This window comes from Centropristis striata, chromosome 23 (assembly GCF_030273125.1).
Source record: "Centropristis striata isolate RG_2023a ecotype Rhode Island chromosome 23, C.striata_1.0, whole genome shotgun sequence".
NCBI lineage: Eukaryota > Metazoa > Chordata > Actinopteri > Perciformes > Serranidae > Centropristis > Centropristis striata.
In genome coordinates this window covers 28805892-28829885 of record NC_081539.1, presented here as the reverse complement: position 1 = coordinate 28829885, position 23994 = coordinate 28805892, and the positions used below count along the sequence as shown (strand labels likewise).

Below are 23994 nucleotides of genomic sequence, written 5' to 3'. Positions count from 1 at the left end.
TCCATTTTTTAATTATTTTCATGTCTTTGTAAGTCATTTTGCGTCTTTTTTTGGTCATTTTGTGTCTTTTTTTAGTCATTTTGTGTCTTTTGGTGTCTTTTTTTTGTCATTTTGTGTCTTTTTTTAGTCCTTTAGTCCAACATAAAATGCGATTTTAAATCTTTTTTTACTTTCAAAACACTATCATGCTTAATAAAGAATTTTAAATGTTGCAAATGTGCATTAATTTCAGAGTACACTGAGACATTAAATCAATTTTAAATGCATCATTTTCAATTAAATTCTGGAAAAGTTGGTGTGTTCTAAAACTTTTGACCAGTAGTGTATGAACATGGAGAAATTATAGAGAACTGATGTACGCCCATTATAATTCATGTCTTTAAGCCTGAAAATGAAATAAACAGGTGAGTTACATAAAAATGAATCCCCTGTAAAGTTGAAACTAATGGGGAAATTAACTTTTTTGTACCAGGTGTTTAGTATAGGGTTCTATGGGGACTGACTAACTTTTGGAGCAAGCCTCAAGTGGCCATTCTAGGTTGCCATTTGATCTACAGCTACCTGGGAAGCTTTTCTCTGGCCTCAGTAAATGTTATACCTTTGAAAGACAAGACACTGATCAGAGAAGCACACCTTCTATGTCCTTTGTGGGTGATATCCTGGGTTGCAGATATAAGCATCTTGAACATCAAATGCAGTGAGCCAATCAGAAAGGCCTAGAAAACACAGCAGAGAGCCAGACTCGCTCTCCACAAAAAAGTAGTCTGTCAGACCAGCTGCTTCTTCCACCTGAACGCAACAGGAGGTAGCATGGCCACTCCAGGAGCGTTCCTGCAGAAAACACCTTCATTATATACGATAGGTCCGATAGGGAATCTGTGCCACAGCAGTGATGGCATGCACTTTTTGAGCAAACTTAACATCCTCCTTTTCTACTGCTTTGCATCTACTTGACAGCTGCATAAGATCAGGGTCCTGGGATGTTTCGGCAGGACCATCACTGACTCATTAACTATTACGTTTTTTCATTTCTCAGGCCCCGTTTACACGAGGACGCTCGTGGGTAAAAACGACAAAATATTTTATGGGAAGTACCTTTCGTTTAGACGGTGACGGCGTTTTGGGGGCTTAAAAACGCAAAAATCTGAAACCACCCTCCAAAGTGGAAAAGTTAAATCCTCTCCTCCGTAGCGTGTCGTCTACACTGACAAGACACAAAACTCTGATCTGATCTGCTCACGTCACGTATGTGTTTACGTCACATACATGCTCCAGGACAGGAAATAAAGAAACGTGGGATTATTTCCATGGTGGGACCTTCAAGCTGCTCTGGCAGCTCTAATAAACTTACAGGAGTCTTTCCACCAAATGTACAGGATATGTACAGATAGTATTAGTGAACAGAGAAGGATCTGGAATTACCTCCATCACATTCTGGATGCAGCAATTGGTCGGAGGCGAGCCAGACGGCTGTGAACGAGACCTGGGAGATCTAGTGATGGTGGAGAACTTTGTGGAAGGAGTAGCTGATGAAAATGTGTGGTGTGAAAACTTCTGCATGCCCAAAGATGCTCTTATGGCTTTAAGTGATGCCGCCTGGCTGCATACAATCCAATTTCACACACTTTTGTGTCATCGTATGCACGCAGATTTCCTCCCGAAAACGCTCGTCTAAACGAGGAATAAAAAGTGAAGACGCGACGCCACTTTTGCATCTTCTGTTCAGACCGTCCTCGTATAAACCGGGCCTTAATTTCTACCAAAGAGCAGATTTTCAGCAAGAATGGGGTGTTAGGGCTTGGAAAGCCATCATTGAGTCTTTACAGGACAAATATGTTGTACCAGTCAATAATGGAGCATCTTGAGGAGGAACCAAGTATAGTAGAATAAGTATCCAAACTGGATATTTGCCACAGTCTGCTACTTGAAGCTGGCTATCTGGAGGTTTATGGGAAAACGGTCTTTACCCTACCTGACACTTAAGGCCTTGGTTCCACCTGATTCTGTCTGGATAGTGAAAGAAAGCTCTAAAGAGGTCACTGTAGCTGCATTCTCAATGTCAGACATGAAGCAAACGCTATGAGGGAGATCACAGACCAGAGTCATTCTGTCTCCTGTTGGTTTTCCTTTAAGAAAAAGACACTTTTTTCAGTGAGGATTTGAGGCCAGTGCAGGGCCATGTGAGAACCCGACTGACTGACAGATAGACAGAGGTGGTGCAGGGGTGGGGGGGGGGACTGGATCAGCACGTTAACGGCATGCCATTCCTTCCTAGGCTGCCACAAATCTCTCCCATCGCCTCTGAAAGTCAGGCTTCACTGGCTCCTGGCAGACCTGCAGGCATCGCCGGCCCGGCACATGAGCTTTTATCAGCCTCGGCCCAGATGGCACTGCGGCAGTAGAGTCCTGACACCTCCACTGATGAGGAATGGGAAGGAGGGCAAGGGAGGAAAAAGTTAAGGGAGGGAGGAGTGTGTGTGGTGTGTGTGTGTGTGTGTGGGCAGTTGAGGTAAAAAGAGCATAGAGAAGAAGAAAGGAAAGTCTAATGCAAGGTGGAACAAGTTTAAATTTACTCTCAAAACTAGAGAAGAAAACTTCAAATAATATTCATCTTAAAAAAGAATATTGAATGGACTTTTAAACTCTCAAATAAATGTGCTGGACTATTTGAATAATAGCTTCAGTATGAGACGAAACCTGATTGTCTAGAAAGTGTAATTTTTAAAATTTCCTAGACAATAAGTGTCTGTAGACTGAAACAATTTCACTTTTTTAATGGAGAGATTGACTTTATTTCTCTGAGTTTCAAGTCAGTGAAACACAAAATGAATCAGGCTTATTCATCACACAACTTAAATGGTATCACTTAAATCTGCAATAATGATTGTTTTCGCTACTCGGAGACAGAAGAACACTGACACATCTTTTCAATTGATATGGCAACATTATTCACCAACAGTTGCTTATTTAGACATCTAGCAGCAACATTAGCATTCATTCAGCCATGTTTTGTTGTGTTGAATTTAAGTCTTATTCACTTGTTTGGTCTTCATCAACTCCTGAGGAAAATATGTGTCCCTTAACCTGCTAAATTCTCCACTATATTCACCAGCTAGGCTCTAACTAGCCTTTGTCACTAGCCTTTTTGTTACTTAAGCCAGTAGTTCTCAACCTTTTTGAGTCGCGACCCCCAATTTAACATGCATGTTGTCTGCGACCCCCACTCACTGAACAGAATCTCACAGTTCAGATCAGACAAACTCAGATGATATGATGAATTCTGGACAAATAATGAAGCAGACAACAACTAAAACATCTCTCTGTCTGAGCATTTATATGTATTTTTGTAACAGTCAGCTTCAAGCCAGAGACTCCTTGTGAAGTAATAACTTGCTACTTTGGGATTCGTCAGAAAAGACACAAAATTACCCAAAAAGTAATCAAATTGACAAAAAAATTACATAAAATTAAGCAAAAAAGGACTCAAATTGACCCCAAAATGACAAAAAATGACCACAAAAAGACACAAAATGACCAAAAAAAGACACAAAATGATCAAAAAAAGACACAAAATGACCAAAAAGACACAAAATGACAAAAAAAATAAAAGACAAAAAAAGACATTAAATTACCAAAAAGACTAAAACACATGAACACTTTAACACAGTGGAGACAGAGCTGACTTCCAAAATGATTTGGGGACCCCCAGAAATCATCTCGCGACCCCAATTGGGGTCGGGACCCCAAGGTTGAGAATAGCTGACTTAAGCCACAAAGTCTGTAGGTCTCTGTTCAAGCAGTGCTAGGACATCATTCCAGTTGAGTTCTCACCAAGTTGTACAAACAGAATACCTAACCAAAATAAAATGATTCAATAGCCTCAAATCTGTTTACATGAATGGAATGTGGCAAAAAAAATAAAATAAATACAAAGGCATACTTATCTATTAGCAATGCGGAAGGAGTCAGACCAACATGTCTCTGGATAGGCACACAACCAATCAGAGCCATGAAGCATGTGACCCAGTGATGCTGAGTGACACAAGCAAGTTGGGGCAGTGCTTGGTCTGTTTCAGAGCAGGAAACGAATGGCAGCCTGGTCACAAACTTTCTCAAATTACACCTTAACAGGGCGGCTGTGGCTCGACTGGTAGAGTGGTCGCCTACTGATCGGATGGTTGGTGGTTTGACCCCAGACCATGGCAGCTACATGTCGAAGTATCCTTGAGCAAGATTCTGAACCCCAAATTGCTCCTGATGCTGCGTTCGTTGGTGTATGAATGAATTCCCAATGGTGGCAGGTGGGACCAGTGTGCCCTGGTAGCCCCTAACACCAGTATGAATGTAAGTGAATGGGTGTTTTGGATAGTTTTGGAATTTTCATTAGTTTTAGTTTTAATTTCGTTGTGAATTCTTTTCTTCAAATTCAGTTAGTTTTAGGTAGTTTTTAGAGTGAGTTTTCTAGTTTTAGTTTAGTTTTTAGTTTTTGAAAATGCTTAGTTTAAGTTTAGTTTTTATTAGTTTTAGTGTTAGTTTTAGTTATTTTGTAATTGGCTATATGTTGGGTGCCAGATTGAAAGAGGTCATAATACATTTTTCCTTTATTTCCTTTGGTTTATCCATCTCAGCCCCAATAAGGTTATTAACTCTTATAGTTCCAGGTGTTTTGAATATTGGTTGGAGTGTAGACATCCAAGTGAAATGAAAAAAGTTGACAAAAACGAAAACTAAGGACATTTTCACTATAATTTTAGTTAGTTTTGTAACCACACAATACAGTTTCAGTTAGTTATCGTTTTTTAAAAAACTCTAGTTTTTATTTTTATTTCAGTTAACAAAAATGTTTTTTCAATTCTAGTTTTCGTTATTTCATTAGTTTTCGTTAACTATAATAACCTTGGTGTAAAGCGCTTTGGATAAAATCGCTATATAAGTGCAGTCAATTTACCTAAAAAATACTTTCTAAATAGGAAACGCAGGAACAGAATCTTGATTCATATCGCCACTTTGTTTAACAATTTAATTTGAGTTTTGTGAGTTACCGTAATGATGGAAATCTGTTTGAATCCAGGAGCAAATACAACATGACCTCGGCAGATTCGACTGGTTTCCAGGCAGCACTACCACCAGCAAGTAGAGGCGTCATGGCACTTTTATCATTGTTAATACAAACATAAATATGTTGTTACTTTGTATGAGTGGTTTAAATGGTTAGGACTGTTTTTACGAAGAGTTTTTTTGAGTATAATTGAACCTACATAAGAGACTGGCAGTAATACAAATGATGAGAATCCTCTTGTCATTTGTTTACAGGTCTCCATATATATCCTTTTATAAATCAAACCTTGAAACAGGCTTCGAAGCACCAATTGAGGATACCGAGATGAGAAAAAAGAAATGCTCTTGTTGTAAATAATACAAGTTCATGTCTACCACTCCTCTTGTTAGTCACTGTACATTTATTCACTTATCTGTTCGACGAGCATCACACCTTTGTTGAGGTGCAGACAAGTCATTAACATAACAATATATATGCGGTAAACACTGCTTCAGAAACACATCCTGTGCCTGCTGCTGGGCAGAATGATTAGTTGAATATGTTGAGAATGTGAGATCATTTCCATCAACACTTGGACCAAACTATTAAATCATCTTTTAGCGGGTTTGGTGGAATTATCACTCATGGAGGAATAGTAAATTAAGGGCTAGAAAAGAGCAGGTTAAACCTACTGCACAATAAACATACAATATTTATGACTGTACAGCACCATAAAACTCTATATCATGAGTTCAACTATTCCCTGTAAGCAGTGCACCCCAATTCCTTCTCGGTGATAAAGCAAGTTCTAAAAGGTAACAGACTCAACCAATTTCATTCTCCTGCTTTTCCTTGCCGTTCCACTTTGCGATTGTTTAGATCAATTTTGCAGTGGATAATTTCTGCTGCGCTGCTCACTACCCTGCCATGAAATTGGCACTGAGGTTGCCTTCAGTTTGCAAGAGACAGGAGAGGAGGAGGAGGAGGAGGAGGAGGAGAGATGAATGGAATAGAGATAGAGAGAGAGACAGTGAGAGAGGTAGAAAAAGAGAGACGCACACACAGAAGAGATAGAGAGCCCCACAGGCAGTGTGCTGTTTTTAAACCAGGAATAATCAGCTGCATCACAGAAACACAAAAAAGAGAGGGTCAAAAGGAACAAGGTAGAGTGGAGTCAAAGGCCTGAGGCTCTCTTCACACACAAATACATCTGTTACTGGTGATTCAAAGATGTCACACCCCAGGATAACAGCACTGTCAAAAAGCATGTACATCACAGACTGAGACCTGGAACTACTCACTATGGCAACTGCACTATACTATTCAGTGCACAATAGTCAATGGCCTTTAACAGGAAGACAAAGCACACACAGCCTCACTATGGCAACCGAGGAGGTAAACACACTTTGTGACAGCCCATGGAACAGAAATGCACATAGGTATTTATTTAACACTGTATTTTGATGGCTGCTCCAGAATCGGCTGCACCTAAGTGGAGGGAAAAGTGAGCTTGGGGTTGTGGTAACAATCAAGCAAAGCTGTGCAATTTTCCTGTCAAATATTAAAGGGAATTTGTGCAGGCATTGCCAGGTCAAAGGTATGAGCAAATTGCACTTATATTCAAGTGATTGACACTGAGAAAAATCCTATTCACGATATTACCAGCCTTCTTTTGAGGCTCAGCTGGCCAATTTGAACTGATTTGAATGTACATTAAATTCAGCCATGGGGATTCTGGTTTCCTCTTGAGAGAAGCTTTGGTAGCAGATCTGTACCAAACTGCTGCACCCATTAGAGAACTGCTTGATTAATTGACATAGAAGAAAGAAAACATTTCATTGGTCATGACTGATGTAAACACTTACACAAATTATATTCTTCCTAAGCAACCCTGCTTTTAACTGTGACACATAACTATGTGCACTTGCACTGTGTGCCTTTGATTGCAGTCATGAAAATAGATTTGAGTTTCCTTTCACAAAGCAGGGCATTACGACCTCTCTGCTCTGAAAAATAAAGACTAAGGTAAAACTGGAAATATTTGTGCTGAACTCTTTGATTTTTTTTTTTTTTTACTTCTGTTAGAACGTGAGTCATCATATTTATCAAACAGCTACAGCATATGTATTATTTCTGTGATTCTGCTTAATGTTGCATTACTTCCACCACACAACACTGGTTCTCCACTTGCTCTGTCTGCATGTTGGCACCAGGCTGCATCACACTGCATTACACACTCTGCAGCAGACCGCTCATTTAGGCTGTGAGACCAGACACACTCACCTAAATGTATATGTTGATTTGAGAAGCCAGGCCTCGGATTTTCTTTGGGGAAAACAGAGTATGGTGTAGCGAGGTCATTGGTGTCAACCAGGGACAGTGGTGGTAGAAGTATTCAGATCCTTTACTTAAGTAAAAGTACTTATACAACACTGTGAAATTACTCCACTTCAAGTAAAAGTCCTGCATTCAAAACTTACTGAAGTAAAAGTACAAAAGTATCAGCATCAAAATGTACTTAAAGTATCAAAAGTAAAAGTACGCGTTGCAGAGTGGACCCACTCAGATTGTTTTGTATATTCCAGATATATTATTAGAATATTTGGACTGATACATTTATGTGAGAAGTATTTTAATTTTGTCAAGATAGGACTAATTTTATGTACTTAATATACTGTTATGAGGTTTAATTAAAAAAATGTCTAATCACTTTAAATGTATCGTGTTTTTTGTGTTAAATCTTAACCTGAAAAGTAACTAAAGCTGTCAGTTAAATGTAGTGGAGTAAAAACTTCAATATTTGCCTCTAAATGTAGTGGAGTAGAAGTATAAAGTTACATAAAATGGAAATACTCAAGTAAAGTACAAGTTCCTCAAAATTTTACTTAAGTACAGTACTTGAGTAAATGTACTTAGTTACTTTCCACCATTGACCAGGGACACACAAGGGGAAAAGGAACAATCAATGACTACGCTGCAGGCAGGATGTGTCCTGGGTTGAGGTGATATATCCAGACTTTTAGTCTCCTATAGGTGTCAAGCTCCTAAAACACTGGATCCTACAGTAGTTTGACATTAACTTTTTTTCAGCCACTCTGCATTTGAAGTGCTACAATTTTATTTTTGGAAATTATATTTTATTTGAATAGTTGGCTATGATGTGCTTCAATTTAATCAAAGAATTTCATGATCACTGTAAACCAGCTATTCTCAACCTTGGGGTCGGGACCCCAGTTGGGGTCGCAAGATGATTTTTGGGGGTCGCCAAATCATTTTGGAAGTCAGCTCTGTCTCCACTGTGTTAAAGTATTCATGTGTTTTAGTCTTTTTGGTCATTTTGTGTCTTTTTTTGGTCTTTTTGTTTCATTTTTTTGGTCATTTTGTGTCTTTTTTGGTCAATTTGTGTCTTTTTATAGTCATTTTGTGTCTTTTTTTATCACTTTGTGTCTTTTTTTATCATTTTGTGGCCAATTTGTGTCTTTTTTGGTAATTTGTGTCTTTTTTGGTCAATTTGTGTCTTTTTTTAGTCATTTTGTTTCTTTTTTGGGTGATCTGAACTGTGCCAGTCTGTGCTAACCCTATGTCAGATTGTGTTCAGTGAGCGGGGGTCGCGGACAACATGCATGTTAAATTGGGGGTCGCGACTCAAAAAGGTTGAGAACTACTGCTGTAAACAACCAGATCACAACTTATTTGACTGCTAGTTAGTTTCCAGATTAATATATTTATTACAAATAAGAAGAAATAATTCCTGCCTTTTGAGCATGAGTCAGCCAGTGTCTAATCCCTGGCTCTTGTCATGTTTCAGATATTGAAAAGTTTGTCAACAGTTCTATCAAAGAGAGATTTCACCCCTTCACCTCTCCATTTATACAGATTTATTTAAACCTGTTTCAGTTGTTGGCCACTGGGGGGCAGCAGAAACAAGTTATAAACACAACACTAACATTTTAAACTTTTTAGACGATATGGTGAACTTGTTCGCAAACAGTAAGTTATTTTCCCATCAGCAGTTACTTAACAATAGTATTACTCATTTTATTAAAATTGCTTAAAATGGCCCAATTATAGTCTGTTGATACACATTAGAGCATAATATGGTCAGATATGACAGAAAAACATATTATGGAATGTCAAAAATTTGAACGAAAAATACATTTATTGAAATTGACCTAGTGACCTATTGTCTTATTAGGGCACACTGTGTGGGCGTGGCGGCAAAATATGTTGTTTCGTCATAAAACACGAGATTGTTATAACTTGACCATACTTTGTCTAATCTGTCCCAAATTTCTCACTTGTGATGAGGATCCATGCCCGAACACATCCACATTTCAATATTGACACATTGATTTTCGAACATGGTCTCACAGAAATCCGTGGAATAGCCACGGAATCACTTAAATTTCCGTGAAACTGACACGGATTTCGCTACAATGCAAGTTAATATTTTTCCTATTGGTTTGTTCCAAGTCACCTGACTTTTAAGGTCCTGGCGGTCAGAACAAAAAACATGGCAGACAGTTCTCTCATTTTTAGTGAAAAAAATCAATATTTTGACTTAGTTTCTGCATAAAAATGGATTTTGATCACATTTCTAGCGAGAAATATGTTTTATTTTCTAAATATTCACTCAGTGAATGTACATAATCACTTTGTATGTTGGAATAGCCACGGGATATGACTGTCATTAACTTGCATTGCAGCGAAATCCGTGTCAGTTTCACGGAAATTTGAGTGATTCCGTGGCTATTCCACGGATTTTGAGTTAAGCGAAATCCGTGGCTATTTCACGGATTCCTGTGAGATCATGTTGTGATTTTCACTTTTAACCACACACATTGCAGCCTTTTTTCCTCTCACAAAAACACACACACACACACACACACACACACACACACACCCTCTTCCTCGTCTTTTTCTATCTCAAACACAAACACACACCACTCAATATTCCATGTCTCTTGGTGTCTTGCTCCCTGACCGACTTCTCGGCAGACCTAGATATTTAGCAGGCTAGATATCTGGAAAGTGTTGGTGATGCATTGGCGAGGCGCTTGGCTTGTGTCTGTGAACAGTTCACACAAGGTGATCTCGCTCACCGAGCCAACAGGCCAATGATTTGCCTCTGATTTGTTGGGGAATTCCAAAAACTGTTGGCGAGTGGATAATCAGAGCTAAAGTCTGGTAGTGTGAACTAGCTTCAAATGTCTACAGCTTTAAGACTCTACACCTCCAGTTTGTATTGCAGGCAATCTGCTAAATATTTTAGTCTCAAACCCATGACATCATCATAAAGCTTCCTGGAAAGCTAGAGAAGACATTAAAAACTGTTTTCACAGGCTGAATAGTAATGTTCATGGCGTGTTAATTGAAAATCATGTGCAAAAGTGGTAAGGTGCCCCTTTGATTTGTCACATACATTAATAAAGTTACCCTGGATTTTCCCACATCTCTCACAGGAGAGAAAACTCAGTTTGAGATTGGTGGTGATGATTTAAATTTTAGGGTGTTAAGGCATGTAACATACTGTAACAAGCAGTGTACAACAGGAATGCTAATAAGGACATTAATTATCCACACTTGTGGGGATCCACTAAAAATAGGCAGGGATTCCAACACAATGATGCCTGAAGTCTTCTATTGCCAAGTTCCTCCTGAGAAAATGTGTCCTTTTGCACTTGCAACCCCTCCAACTATTCATTTTTTTATATTTTCAGGTGCTTCAACTTTGCTTGAATATTTCCATTAAAGGTATTTAATATGTCTGTTCCGACACGTTTCTTAGGTTTAAATGCACTTCTGTATTACTTCACTGCATTTATTTTACTGCTTCTGGTATTTTAATACATTACTGAATAATATACTGCACACAATCCATTTCACTAATTCATTTTTGTCTTTCTTCAACTTTTTGAAACCTGTTTTAATGGAAGTGTTACACAATTTCTACTTTTACAGTATTTCATGTACATATGTACGTATGTATATCTTTTTATTTCAGTGAAATCCCTTATTATGTCTTTTTCAGATCCTCACACTTATTTCTTGAAGATATCTATAGGAAACTGGCTGAAATAATCTTCCAAGACTGGCAGATTTTGTTTATTTTAAAAAATGTCTTTGAGAGTCAATAAGTACTTTATAATTACTTTGTAAGGTTTAGTGATATTTTGCTGTGCAAAACATTAAAAATTGGTCAAATAAAATAGTGGATTTGTCAAACATTATTTTAAATTAACTTGATTTAACTTGTATTTTCTTAACCCTTTATCAGGCAAAGAACTATATTTGGTAACTTCAGGTAATATTTCGAGAAAAAAGTTGCAAATTTACTAGATTAAAGTGGCAAATCTACAAGAAAAAAAAATCGCAGATTTAAGAGATTTAAAGTGGCAAATCTGCGCGAAAAAAGTCGCAGATTTATGAGAAAAAAGTGGGAAAAAAGCAACTTTTTTCTCCCAGATTCACCACTTTAACCCTTAATAGGGCACTCATTGAAATATTTGCAAATTCCAGATTTTAACCCTAGATAATATTGGAGGGTATTACATACAGCCAGAATGTGTAAAAAAAACATACGAAAATAATATTTTGAGAAAAAAGTTTAGGAGATTAAAGGGGCAAATCCATGAGAAAAAAATGCGTAGATTTGTGAGATTTAAAGTGGTGAATCTGTGAGAAAAAAGTTGCTTATTCCCACTTGTTTCTTATAAATCTGCGACTTTTTTCGCACAGATTTGCTACTTTAAATCTCTTAAATCTGCGACTTTTTTTCTTGTAGATTTGCCACTTTAATCTAGTAAATTTGCAACTTTTTTCTCGAAATATTCCCCGAAGTTACCAAATATAGTTCTTTGCCTGATAAAGGGTTAATAATTTATGTGCAAAGTTTTCATGGTGGATTTGAGGCGGATCGATGACGCTTCAAATAAATAAGTACAAGAAACTGACTTGCATGAAGGGAGTTACACTTTTACTTTTGAAACTTTTTGGTGCTGGTTTTTAGTTTACAAAATAATATTTCATAAAGAAGATTTTTCTGTAAGAGGTAACCTCTAAACCCTACACAGCTATTGAAAACCAGAATGACTCATATTCAGAATTCAGAGTTTATATTTACAAAAAACTAAAGTTTTCAATTGAATATATGTCAAAAACAAAAGGAACCAAATGATGGCGTTTTGTTTTATTTACATTTTTGACAACAGCCAACGATTTTGGAATTGGGTTTGTACATCTTTCAAGTAAAAAGTGATTACAAATCGCTAAGACAATTTTACTGGCAATCATTATTAGGAACGACGGAAAAATCCATAAAAATGACACGACCATGAACTTCATGAACAGTGATCCATTATTACACAAGGAAACTGCAATTGACAGACGCTGCGAATCTATTATCTGAATCCCTTTATTCTCTATGGTTATAAAACAGGGAAATGTTTCCTAATAAGCCTGCCATTATCTCTGAGCACCATAAAGCAGATATTAAAACATTTTCTTTTAAAGCAGAATGAGCTCTCAAGGTCAACTTTAGTAAACTCGATTTTTATGCCATTTAGGTTAAGCTCCATAAATCCTATCTTTCTTCTTTCATCACAAGATGTTGGATGATTGCACTGAATGTCATCCAGCGTGTGTCGTTTGAATAACAGAAAATCTGTGTAAAATGCTCAGCACTTGCAGAGAATATAAAAAACAACTTGGCGAGAGCAGAGACTGCACCCTGTTGAATCTTTATTAGCTTTAACAGGCAACTGCTCTGAACATATAAGGGTGTCTTTGTGAAATGCTGCTGAAGCTCTCAAATCTCTCTCTCTGCTGCAACACACCCTGGGTACATCTCTGCTAATTTTTTTGCCTCTTAGCAAGCTGTTTTGTTGCCGGATGTGATTATTGAACGTTAAAATTTGCGGCAGCCGGAAAACCAGATAAAGAGTAGAGAAAAATCCCTGTTTGAAAATGGATATGCAGACTAAGAACCATAGCTTAACCGTCATTTGTAATCAACTTGTTTGAAACCCTTTGCTCTCATCTCTTTCTTTGAGCCCCTGTGGTATTTTTCCCCACTCGGAGTCTCATCACCCTGCTGAATAAAAAAGCCTCAGAAGAAGCTTCTCTCATCCCAGCCAACAAACATTAAAAAAAAAAAAAAAACAGTAGGAAAGGGGGTCTTTTTTAGAATTTTCCATGTGGACGTTCCTGATTTTTCATGTCTCTGAGCACATCTGAACACTGTTTACCATCTCCACGCAACCCAATGCTATCTCAGATCGATTCAAATGAGATTTTCCACACTATTTGACAATGTGTGCTGGAGGTTTATTTTGGCGGTGGTCTCGCAGCTCTCAGCCTGGTGGTGGCGAGGCTAATCTCACTCAGGTTTGGGCTCAACTGTCTCGGCGGGACTCCAAGAAGGGCGCGGGGGGTTCGCTGTCTGTCTACGGTTCAAAGACGGACCCTGATTAATATTCTTGAGGGAAAAGCAGAGGCATGAGACAGAGAGAGAGAGAGAGAGGGGCAGGGTGGGGGGAGACAGAACAGGACTCCCCAGTGTTCCTGTCAAGTTTGGTGTCTGACTGCAGCGACGCCGGCCACCACACCGCTGCTGCTGCTGCCTCGCTGCAAATACTTGGCAGCCCTACGTCTGGATATCTGAAGATAACGTGTGCTATTAATAAACAAACAGAAGCAATTACTGGGAGGCAGAGGAGAGGAGAGGGATTGGATTAGGTCAGGATGAGCGCCGGTCTCACTGAAGTCTAAACTGATGAGCTGCAGCACTCCAAAGACAGCAGAGATACCAATCCCTCCTCACTGACCCCTGCCCCCCCCACAGCCTGCAGCCACACAGGGAGATAACACTCTGTGTGTGTGTGTGTGGATATGTGGCTGTGCAGGACTCCACACTTGCAGACCTGTGTGCATTTGTGTGTGTATGGTCATTTTCTGTATTTGAACCACAGAAAAAGAAAAGGCTCATGTTTTGTAGTATTACTCACACTGTATGTTTCTATCAAACAAAACTGCTTCACCTGTTTATTTTAGTTGTAGTAGTTCCATTTGTTGGGGTTAGGTGATTATTTTGGATTGTGTTAGTGTATTTTGGAATGTGCCAAATGTTGTGTGAGCATTACTTTTAGAATTTCACAGTTTATGTTAAATGATGATTGATTTAGGCCCTGCAGTGGGTATCAGGCTCTTAGGTTTATTTAGCCTTCTGGCGGGGAAACCATTCTCTAGCAATGATATAAAATACATTTAAACTGTCTTTGAATCAACTAAGCAAAGAGCAGGCCAACAACTAAGTCACTTGACCAGTATACTTGTATTCTATCTGCTCAGGCCAAACTACAATGACTGGCCCCTCTGGCTCCACAGGCCTCTTCTGAACGCCTTGGCCCACGCAGCTGTCCAACCACTAGTTCCACCAGCCTTACAAACAGCCAACGGTTATCACCGCCTCTGTTAAATATTGTGTACATGAATCATGTCCCTTGACCCGTCTTGCAAAATGTAACAGAAAATTTGTTTCAATATGAACTTCTGCGTGAGTGTGCAGGCAAGTCTACAGGGTCATTAGGTGGGCACCCTCTCATAAACGGGTGTTTTCATTGAGTTGGGCCCACGACACTGACTCACTGGCTCTACAGCGTGTTCCAGCATCCCAGAACCACCCCCAATTACCTGCACCCACACACTCCACACAGCAAGCTACTCACACTACAGTTTGTCAACAACATTATTAGTTTACATCATCACCTAATATTATGTCCGCTAACAACATGTTAAGCTCAGTAGAATGTTGCAAACTATGGTGGCCACCAAACACACCAAACAATCCTCCTCAGCCAGCTACAAAACATTCAGGTCACCAGCTAACAACAACAGCTAACACCATGTTAAGCTAGCTAACACCAATGACTCATAACAGCAGTTAACAACAACTAACGGCTACATTTAACAGCAGCTAATAACATGCTAAGCTAGCTAACTCCAATTACTAATAACAAGAGTTAACAACAGCATTTAACAACAACAGCTAACACCATGTTAAGCTAGCTAACTCCAATGACTCATAACAACAGTTAATAACAACTAACGGCTACATTTAACAGCAGCTAATAACATGCTAAGCTAGCTAATTCCAATGACTAATAACAAGAGTTAACAACAGCATTTAACAACAACAGCTAATATAACGCTAAGCTAGCTAACATCATTGATAACAGTTAACAACAATAACTAAAAGCAATGTTTAACAACAGCTAATCAGGTGTTCAGCTAGATAAATCCTATGACTAAGGTAACAACAACAGCTAATTAAATGTTAGAATAAAGTGCTGCAGGGATGAGATTTCTTTTTATAGAACAACCCAGAAGTTAGCATCGACCTGGTTCCCTCAATAAATCAGAAAATAAGCTTTGTGGCAAACAAATTTATATAATAATTACACGTCTTCCCAAATGAACACAACTGTTTTCTTAAAGCGGAAATGCAATCGCTGGAATTAAAAAACGTATTTCAGATTTACTGTTTTGTACTGATTTTTATATTAAACAAGTCTAAATTCTAGGCCTAATTGTTTGGCAAAAACGAGTAGTTTGCATAATACATGTGACATTGATCTGTGTCTGTTGTGAATACGCCGGCAGGATTTTTTCCCTTGGATAGCGCTACAGTCTGCAAGCGCTAAATGACTGCAAAACTAAAAAGTTAACTTCAAATGCATGACAGTGTTCCATAAACAGCAGATTAGAAAAACATGACGGCTTGTTTTGCACAAATGTCATGTGAGATGATCGTGGGCTTTATGCATGCATCAGTGCACATATTGTGTTAGGAGAGATGTGAAATGTGCCAAGGTTTGTAAATACTGTATGGGTCTGTGTGTGTTGTGTATATGTGGGGGGCCCTGTAATGTGCAACAAACACCACACATGAAAAATGAATGTGTAGTAATAACTCATTGTTTCATGCTGCAGGAGAACAGCAGTGTGAAGCTTCCTCCTCCTCACTGTTCCTTCAATGTGTCACTCAGTTGGGTTTCAGATTAAGTTTTAAGCTGATCTAGTTAAGATTTCCACTGTGGCATCTGGAACTCCTGTCAACGCTGCCTGAGCACAGCAAGTCCAGCATGCAGTGGGGATGACTGACACTCAGAACCGTGTCTCATTCTCCTCAGAGGCTCTGAATAGTCAATAATTCATCAGGGAAGGTATATTCTCCTACACGAGTGCAAGGTACAGCAAGCAGTGGAGCCTCTCTCTCTTCCCACCCTCAGTTTGTCATTTCTCTCTCAATCTAGAATTCCTTCCCCTTCCCATTTCTTGTCCTCTGTCTCTCTCTCTCTTACCTCACTCACTCTCTCTATATTGCAGCACTTCAATAATGCAAAGGGATATATAAAAGTCAATGAAATTTGCCATACCTCGGGTCATTACGATGCCTGCCAGGGATTTGTGTCGAGCGTGCGCAGGACTGCAGCCGCCCACCAGCGACCGGTACTTCTCCCTCACCAAGTGGAATATTGAATCGGCAAAGTCCTGAAAAACACAATCGCTCCCTTAATTTCTACTGGAAACAATCTATGGAGACTGACTTCACAGGTTTCATTTTGCTCTATAATATTCCATTTCCCTAATCTTTTCAGGTGATGCAGTGAGTTTTTGGGAGACTGGCCCGAACTTACCTTTAGCTATAAGTAAATGCATAAATTAGGCAACATTCGGTAACACTTTCTATGAAGACTACATCTATAGTGCATTATGAGCGCATTCATAGTGAATTATAATGCTCATTATAATCAATCATAATGCATTATGACTGCACTCATAAACACATATAAAACTTCATGATGCACTATATCAACAGTGATAAATATAGCTTATAATGACTTATAAATCCAAGTGTCTTATGAGTGCTCTTGACTGGTGATAAACTACAGGCTGACTGATGAGGCTTATAATACATTACAACTACTCATACCCCTCTATACACACACCTCAACAATCAATTGTTATAAGGACTCATAGGATGCCATAAGTATAAATAAATGATCAATGTATGCTTTAAGTAAAGTGAGGTTCATATAGACGCATCTATAATGCAGTATAGCTAATCATGATGTTTCATTGTTGGCGTTAAGTAAAGTGTAACACATTTTCATGCATTTAAAAGAAGCTATGCTGCATCATAAGTCATTTCGTCAGATACCAAATATAGAGAATTACACTTATGGCATCCTATGAGTCCTTATAACAATTGATTGTTGAGGTGTGTGTATAGAGGGGTATGAGTAGTTGTAATGTATTATAAGCCTCATCAGTCAGCCTGTAGTTTATAACCAGTCAAGAGCACTCATAAGACACTTGGATTTATAAGTCATTATAAGCTATATTTATAACTGTTGATATAGTGCATCATGAAGCTGTATATGTGTTTATGAGTGCAGTCATAATGCATTATGATTGATTATAATGAGCATTATAATTCACTATGAATGCGCTCATAATGCACTATAGATGTAGTCTTCATAGAAAGTGTTACCCAACATTCTCTGTACATTATTGTCATGATGTTTCCACACAACCATACAGCACGGTGAATAATAGTAGCATGACCAACAGAAAGAACACGAAGGTTATTGGCATGACATTTTGCCAAATGCCACCTAGTAACAAAAAACTACACTTCCTATACTTCTACACATATTGAAAATACAATCTGAATCATTTTATACAGGTAAGATTACTGGAGGAACGACTGGAGGTGAGAAATGTATGTATTCCTCTAGAGCTTACCGTCTGCCCTTGGGAAACACTTTTTACTTACATATATACAGTGAAAGTGCACCCCTGGTATTCTCACAGCACAAAACTGCCAATATCCTACTATCACTCAACATAGTGTATCTGTAGGGGACACATAGAGTGGATTTAGTGTCTCATCACTTAAAGGTTAAGGTGACCAAAGGGACATTTACTCTATTATCTGTATATTTTATCTTTCTTGATATAAATAGATAGATGAGAAGAGACTTGCTTTTAAAGGATACATATGATGCAAATGTTTTAAGCCTAGTTTGCTCTGATTAGCTTGCAAGACAAATATATAATATTGTTCTAAATATGGGCAATGTGCATTTTTCAGTGAATTTATCATTCTAGTACTTTCACAGAATGAATATGGCCCCTAGAGCTCACTTTTTACAATATGAAACATTTAAAGGGGCACTCCATTTTGACTTCCTGGGAAAATGTATTTGAATATTTAAATCTTATTTGAGTCATACTACAGACTCAAAGTCATGATCTAACCCCGGTACTTACATTTTGACAATTCCATTTGTATTCTGTCTCTTTTTTCCATTATACATATGGGTTTGTACCAAATACTTTAATGAATAGGGGGACAAAATGACTTGCTCCCCACAGCCAAATATTAGGGACTCTGACTAGCTTTTATTTTTTACATAATCTCCACCAGTATCATTCTCTTTAACTGCCCTAACATGGCCTCCGAACCAAACAAGCTTGTTTATTCTTACCATCAAATATGACACCTACCACTGGCAACACCTTGTCGTAGCTAAATATAATGGTTGCTTTTTTTAAAAACACATTAACGTTGTGAAACAGGTGTAGTAAGGTTAGGTTTAGGCTACAAAACTGCTTGTTCCAGGTTAGAGAAAAAGAGTAGATGGTTAGAGAGCCACTAGAGGGCGCCACTACCACCAAACGTAAATATGGGGGTGTTTTTGGGGTATATCGGCCTCAATAAAGTGTTTAAAATTGCTTCTATTTTGGTGTCCATTCAGAATTTTATTTTCATATCTTGAAACTTTCAACCTGAAATGGCAGGGATACACTGACGGAAAAAAGATAGGAAAAATTAAGAAATGAAATGAGGAGCATGCGATAGATGTTGCACTTTATGTACAGAGCAGAAGTACGATGATGGCATGATGATTATGATTAGATTACAGTATGGACAAACTGTTTTCTGTATTGCACTTACAGATTGCCTATTGCTGCGACACACATTATCTGACTGTGTAGTGTAACTGCCACTTTAGAAAATTACCAAACCCATGCAAATGTAATATATTTTTCAGTGGAGCATTTAAGACATCAACATCGACATAACCATTGTCAAGGGAATGGTGACTCTTTGGCGTAATAGGTAGGCTCATTTTCTTTATATATTTCTACATAATCAAAGAGGATGTTGACAGTTGTCCCCGCTCAGTCTCTCTGATTGTTCTGTCTCTGGCTTCACTGAAGTGGAGGAACATGTTGGACATTATTTTTACATCAGTTTTTGATTTCCACTACCATCTGCCGTCTGTAGCTCCCTTTCTACTGAAAGAAAAGTACAGTGTTCCACTGAGCTGTTGTAAACAACCTCTATTTGTACCATGAAGAAACCCAGAGGATGTACAACCAACTTGAACAAGACTTTCACAAAATAAAATGCAAACTATTATAGATTTACAGTCCATCTCTCCAGCCAAACCAGCACTTCTCGCCACACATCCACTAAATCCACACTGTTTAAAGGAACACTCCACCGTTTTTTCATCTTAAAACATGTTATTCGGTCAAGTAAGACAAGTTGATATAGACCTCTTGCGTCTCAATGCGTGCACTCAATCGCCCTGGCGCGCGGAGCTACTTGGCTAGCACTTAGCTTAGCCCAGTTCATTCATTAGGACCCAAACAGATGGACAGTTAGAAGCGACCAAACTCCTCCACGTTTTCCCTATTTAAATACAGCTACACGAGTAGTTAAACGACCAAGTATGGCGACACAAAATAAAACGTGGCGCTTTTCGAATGGGATAAAAAGGAGAACTATAATGTATGGCGGAATAGCACTTGGGAGCACTTCAACTCGGCGCAGTAATATCATCACTCCTGACGGAAGTGAGAGGGAGCGGAAGTGATGATAAGATGATGAGTCGAAGTGCTCCCAAGTGCTATTCCGCCATACATTATAGTTCTCCTTTTTATCCGCTTCGAAAAGCGCCACGTTTTATTTTGTGTCGCCATACTTGGTCGTTTAACTACTCGTGTAGCTGTATTTAAATAGGGAAAACGTGGAGGAGTTTGGTCGCTTCTAACTGTCCATCTGTTTGGATCCTAATGAATGAACTGGGCTAAGCTAAGTGCTAGCCAAGTAGCTCCGCGCGCCAGGGCGATTGAGTGGACGCATTGAGACGAAAGAGGTCTGTACCAACTCGTCTTACTTACCCGAATAACATGTTTTAATATGAAAAAACGGTGGAGTGTTCCTTTAACAGATGTTGAAGGCACGTGGATCATCATATCCAGCACTCTCCCAACCTTTAATGCTCTTTAGTCGAGTGGTAATTAAAGGCTTAGTCGCAGAGCGGCCTTCACGCCAACTGTAGAGCATAAATGGATCTCGGGGACATGGCAACAGAGTGGCAGCAGAGTGGGCCTTTTGGACAGATTGAGCCCCCAGCAGCTAAAAGGACATCAACAGATGCCACGGTGACGGACGCAGGGAGTGAGTGAGAAGGAGAGAGATTAAGGGTGAAAAAAGACAGAGAGGATGACTGAGTTAGTGAGCATATTGCACATTATATCCCTCGTCAGGACTGTGAAATACTCTCACAGTTGGAACTGACGGTCGAGGTGCTCACAGCGTGTGGCGTGTGTTCATGTGTATGTATGCACATATTGTCTGCTTCCAGCGTTTTGGAAGGAAAACAACAGAAAAGCAGTGTGAGGTGTTGTGAAAAGTCAACAATAACTAACTTTTAGCACTTTGTTCCAATGATGCCTTATCAAGCTCTATAACAGCTACACGACAGGCCACTTCTGAGATCAATGCACTTCTTTTTAACAACTGGCAAGACGGACAGGAAGAAGAGGGAAGTTGTTCCCTGAACTTTTTGTCTCATGTTGTTTACTTTATGCTTGAATAATCAACCGCATCTAAGAGCATGTTTGTTGAGCCCTAACTCTGCGCAGGTCATGTTGCAGTGAGGGGACATCTTCAGGAGATTCAGTGTGACCAAGGGCAGTTAGAAGTCAATTCATGTTACAAAGACCTCCATTACAAAAAGTAGCATTGAGCTGAATACTCATACCGAGTAAATGTATCAAACCCTTTCACTTTGTGATGAAGGAGAATCCTAATTTCCTCAATTCTGTCTGTTCAGTAAATATCAGGCGGCAACCTCCGGGTCTGAGCAAGGAGGCAAACCAGGAAGTGTCTTAAGCTGCATTCTACTGAAAATACCAGCAGGGGGCGCTAAGTTCGGCTGCAAAAAAATCTTTCCATTAATTTCAGTGCAAAATGAGAAAACTTTTCAATTGATTTATTACCTAGAAACACTAGAGTCTCAATCACTAGTAAAAAATCTTCTTCAAGAGAATTTGATGTTAATAGTTCTAATAATGGCCCCATTTAGAAGAAAATAGAAGATAAAGAATCGTATGATTGGCTACCTTTGATTGACAGGTCACTAACAAGGCGAGCCGTCATCAGGAGAGAAAGAGGACAATGTGTATCCACGGCAATGTGTCAATAAAGTTATATATAACGTTATATAGATATAAAAAAGGACGTTTACCAGTTTGGTCTCATAACTTTGCCCCTTTCACTGTATTTTCACTTAATGACGGTTTATTTGAACGTTTTGTTCAGTAAAAATGTCTTGTTCAGTGTTTGGTTGGACTAACAGACACTCCAAGGAGTCGCTGCTCAGTTTTCTGAGGTCAGTAACGTACATTTAGTTTTTGTTTTTTTGCTAGCCAAAACTAACATCCCAGTTAATGCTCCAGTTAATGCTAACATGAATTAGCAGCAGCTTCTCTCAGTCAGGTTGAGGTGTAGAGAGGCTGTAGTCAGTGATCAGATCCCTCTCCTCCTCCACAGTCCAAATATGGTCTGCTTCCTGTATCAGAAACAAGATGGCGACGAGTGTAACACTGAACTCGATGCTTCCAACGGGCCACAAACCAATGGGTGACGTCACGGTGACTACGTCCATTATTTATATACAGTCTATGGTAAATATAAAACCCCAATTCCAAAAAAGTTGGGATGTTGAACATAAAACATGAAATTCAGAATAAGCGTAAATGTTTACAAAAACAAACGTTTCCAAGTTGGAGCATTCAATATCTTGTCTTTCTACTTTATTCCACTGAATATATGTCGCAAAAAATTAGCAAATCATTGAATTCTGTTTTAACTCAGTTTTTCACAGCATCCTTACTTTTTTGGAAGTAGGTTTGTAGTGGCTTTAGATGAATTCATATCAACTTCTGTTGAATACCACCCACTTCCAGTTTATGCTCCATTGACTTCCAAATGAAACCCTGTCCATTCCAAGTACGGATACAGATCATTTAGTTGGTATGCACATACAGACAGAGATAATGGTGCACTTGCTCATGCCTAGCAGAATGTACAGTACAGGCCAAAAGTTTGGACACACCTTCTCATTCAATGTGTTTCCTTTATTTTCATGACTATTTACATTGTAGATTCATCAAAACTATTAATGAACACATGTGGAATTATGTACTTAACAAAAAAGTGTGAAATAACTGAAAACATGTCTTATATTCTAGTAAGCAAAGGGTGGTTACTTTGAGGAATCTAAAATACAAGACATGTTTTCAGTTATTTCACACTTTTTTGTTAAGTACATAATTCCATATGTGTTCATTCATAGTTTTGATGCCTTCAGTGAGAATCTACAGTGTAAATAGTCATGAAAATAAAGAAAACGCATTGAATGAGAAGGTGTGTGTCCAAACCTTTGGCCTGTACTGTATGTACTGACAAAATTACTGTTATTTTGAAAGTAATTTAACCTTTTTTTTTACAGTCTTGAAAATCTAATTTTGTTCTTTTTGGCGACACCTATGGTGATAATCTAGGCTCTGAGCCGGAAATGGTTCCCAGGGCTTGATGCTTACAGCTTCTGTTGTTGCGCAAAAAACGTGACGCAGATCTGCAGCCTGTAGGAGGCCCTGCAGCTCCCATTATTATTATTATTATTATTATGGCCCACCCACAGAGACAAGGCAGAGGATTTACCTCCGGTTTGGTTGGCTGAAGGGCTGACTAAAGAATATACTCATAGGCCAGAAAAATCAAGTTTTTCACAATAGGGGACCTTTAATGTGGTCATAAGAACCGTTGACTTGTAATGCTAGCAGAGACTGGAATAAAACATTACACAGCTTCACAGACAAGTGAGTTGAAGAGCAAGTCTGTTGCATTAGCTCTGCCTACTCTTTCTGGCAGCCAACCAGGAATAGAAAATCAATTCATTGTTTTAGTTGTTTATCAAGCAGAAAAAAACCCCAACACAAAGCATTTACTTGTTTGTTTGCAAGTCTTTTGCTTTTGCCTTTGTTTAAATTTAATTTAAAATGCATATCTCTGAGTTATAGACTATTATTGGGACAATACAAGACATCTGAAGACATCATCTTAGAAATTTGGACAGACTGTTTTCAGTTGTTTGTTTATTGTTTTTGTTTTTTACTATTCATAGACTGAATTAATGATACAGTTAGACTATTAATTTACTCAATTTGCTTATAAAGTTGGAACAAAATATTTTTTAACCTCTTTCCATGAAATGATTGCGACAATGTGCTTTATTTTTGACAGATAAAGTGTATATCTTCTCAAAACCAATTTCTTCCAAACATATCACAATGAAAATTAAACCACAATTAACAACACATTAACAGAGGATTGTGTCTGAAAACAAAATTATTCCATCTTTATTGGCGACTGTTTATTAGTTGGAAAATAATCATATTTATCAGTGATGAGAAAAAAAATAGTTGCAGCCATAATATTCACTTAAGCAGCAGCAGTAGTTCTTGTTTGGGCAGTGTGGTGAGGTTATTACAGCCTTGACTAGGTGATTAATTGATAACTCCTTTATATC

At 38.6% G+C, this 23994-nt stretch overlaps 1 protein-coding gene across 1 annotated transcript in view; it reads right to left on the bottom strand.

The window, feature by feature from the left end:
- Nucleotides 1-23994, bottom strand: part of adarb2 (adenosine deaminase RNA specific B2 (inactive)) — a 103713-nt gene that overhangs the window by 40658 nt on the left and 39061 nt on the right. The window contains exon 3 of the mRNA XM_059326818.1: nucleotides 16474-16588. Within this exon, the coding sequence (XP_059182801.1) occupies nucleotides 16474-16588 (115 nt within the window). The remainder of the gene's footprint in view (nucleotides 1-16473; nucleotides 16589-23994) is intronic.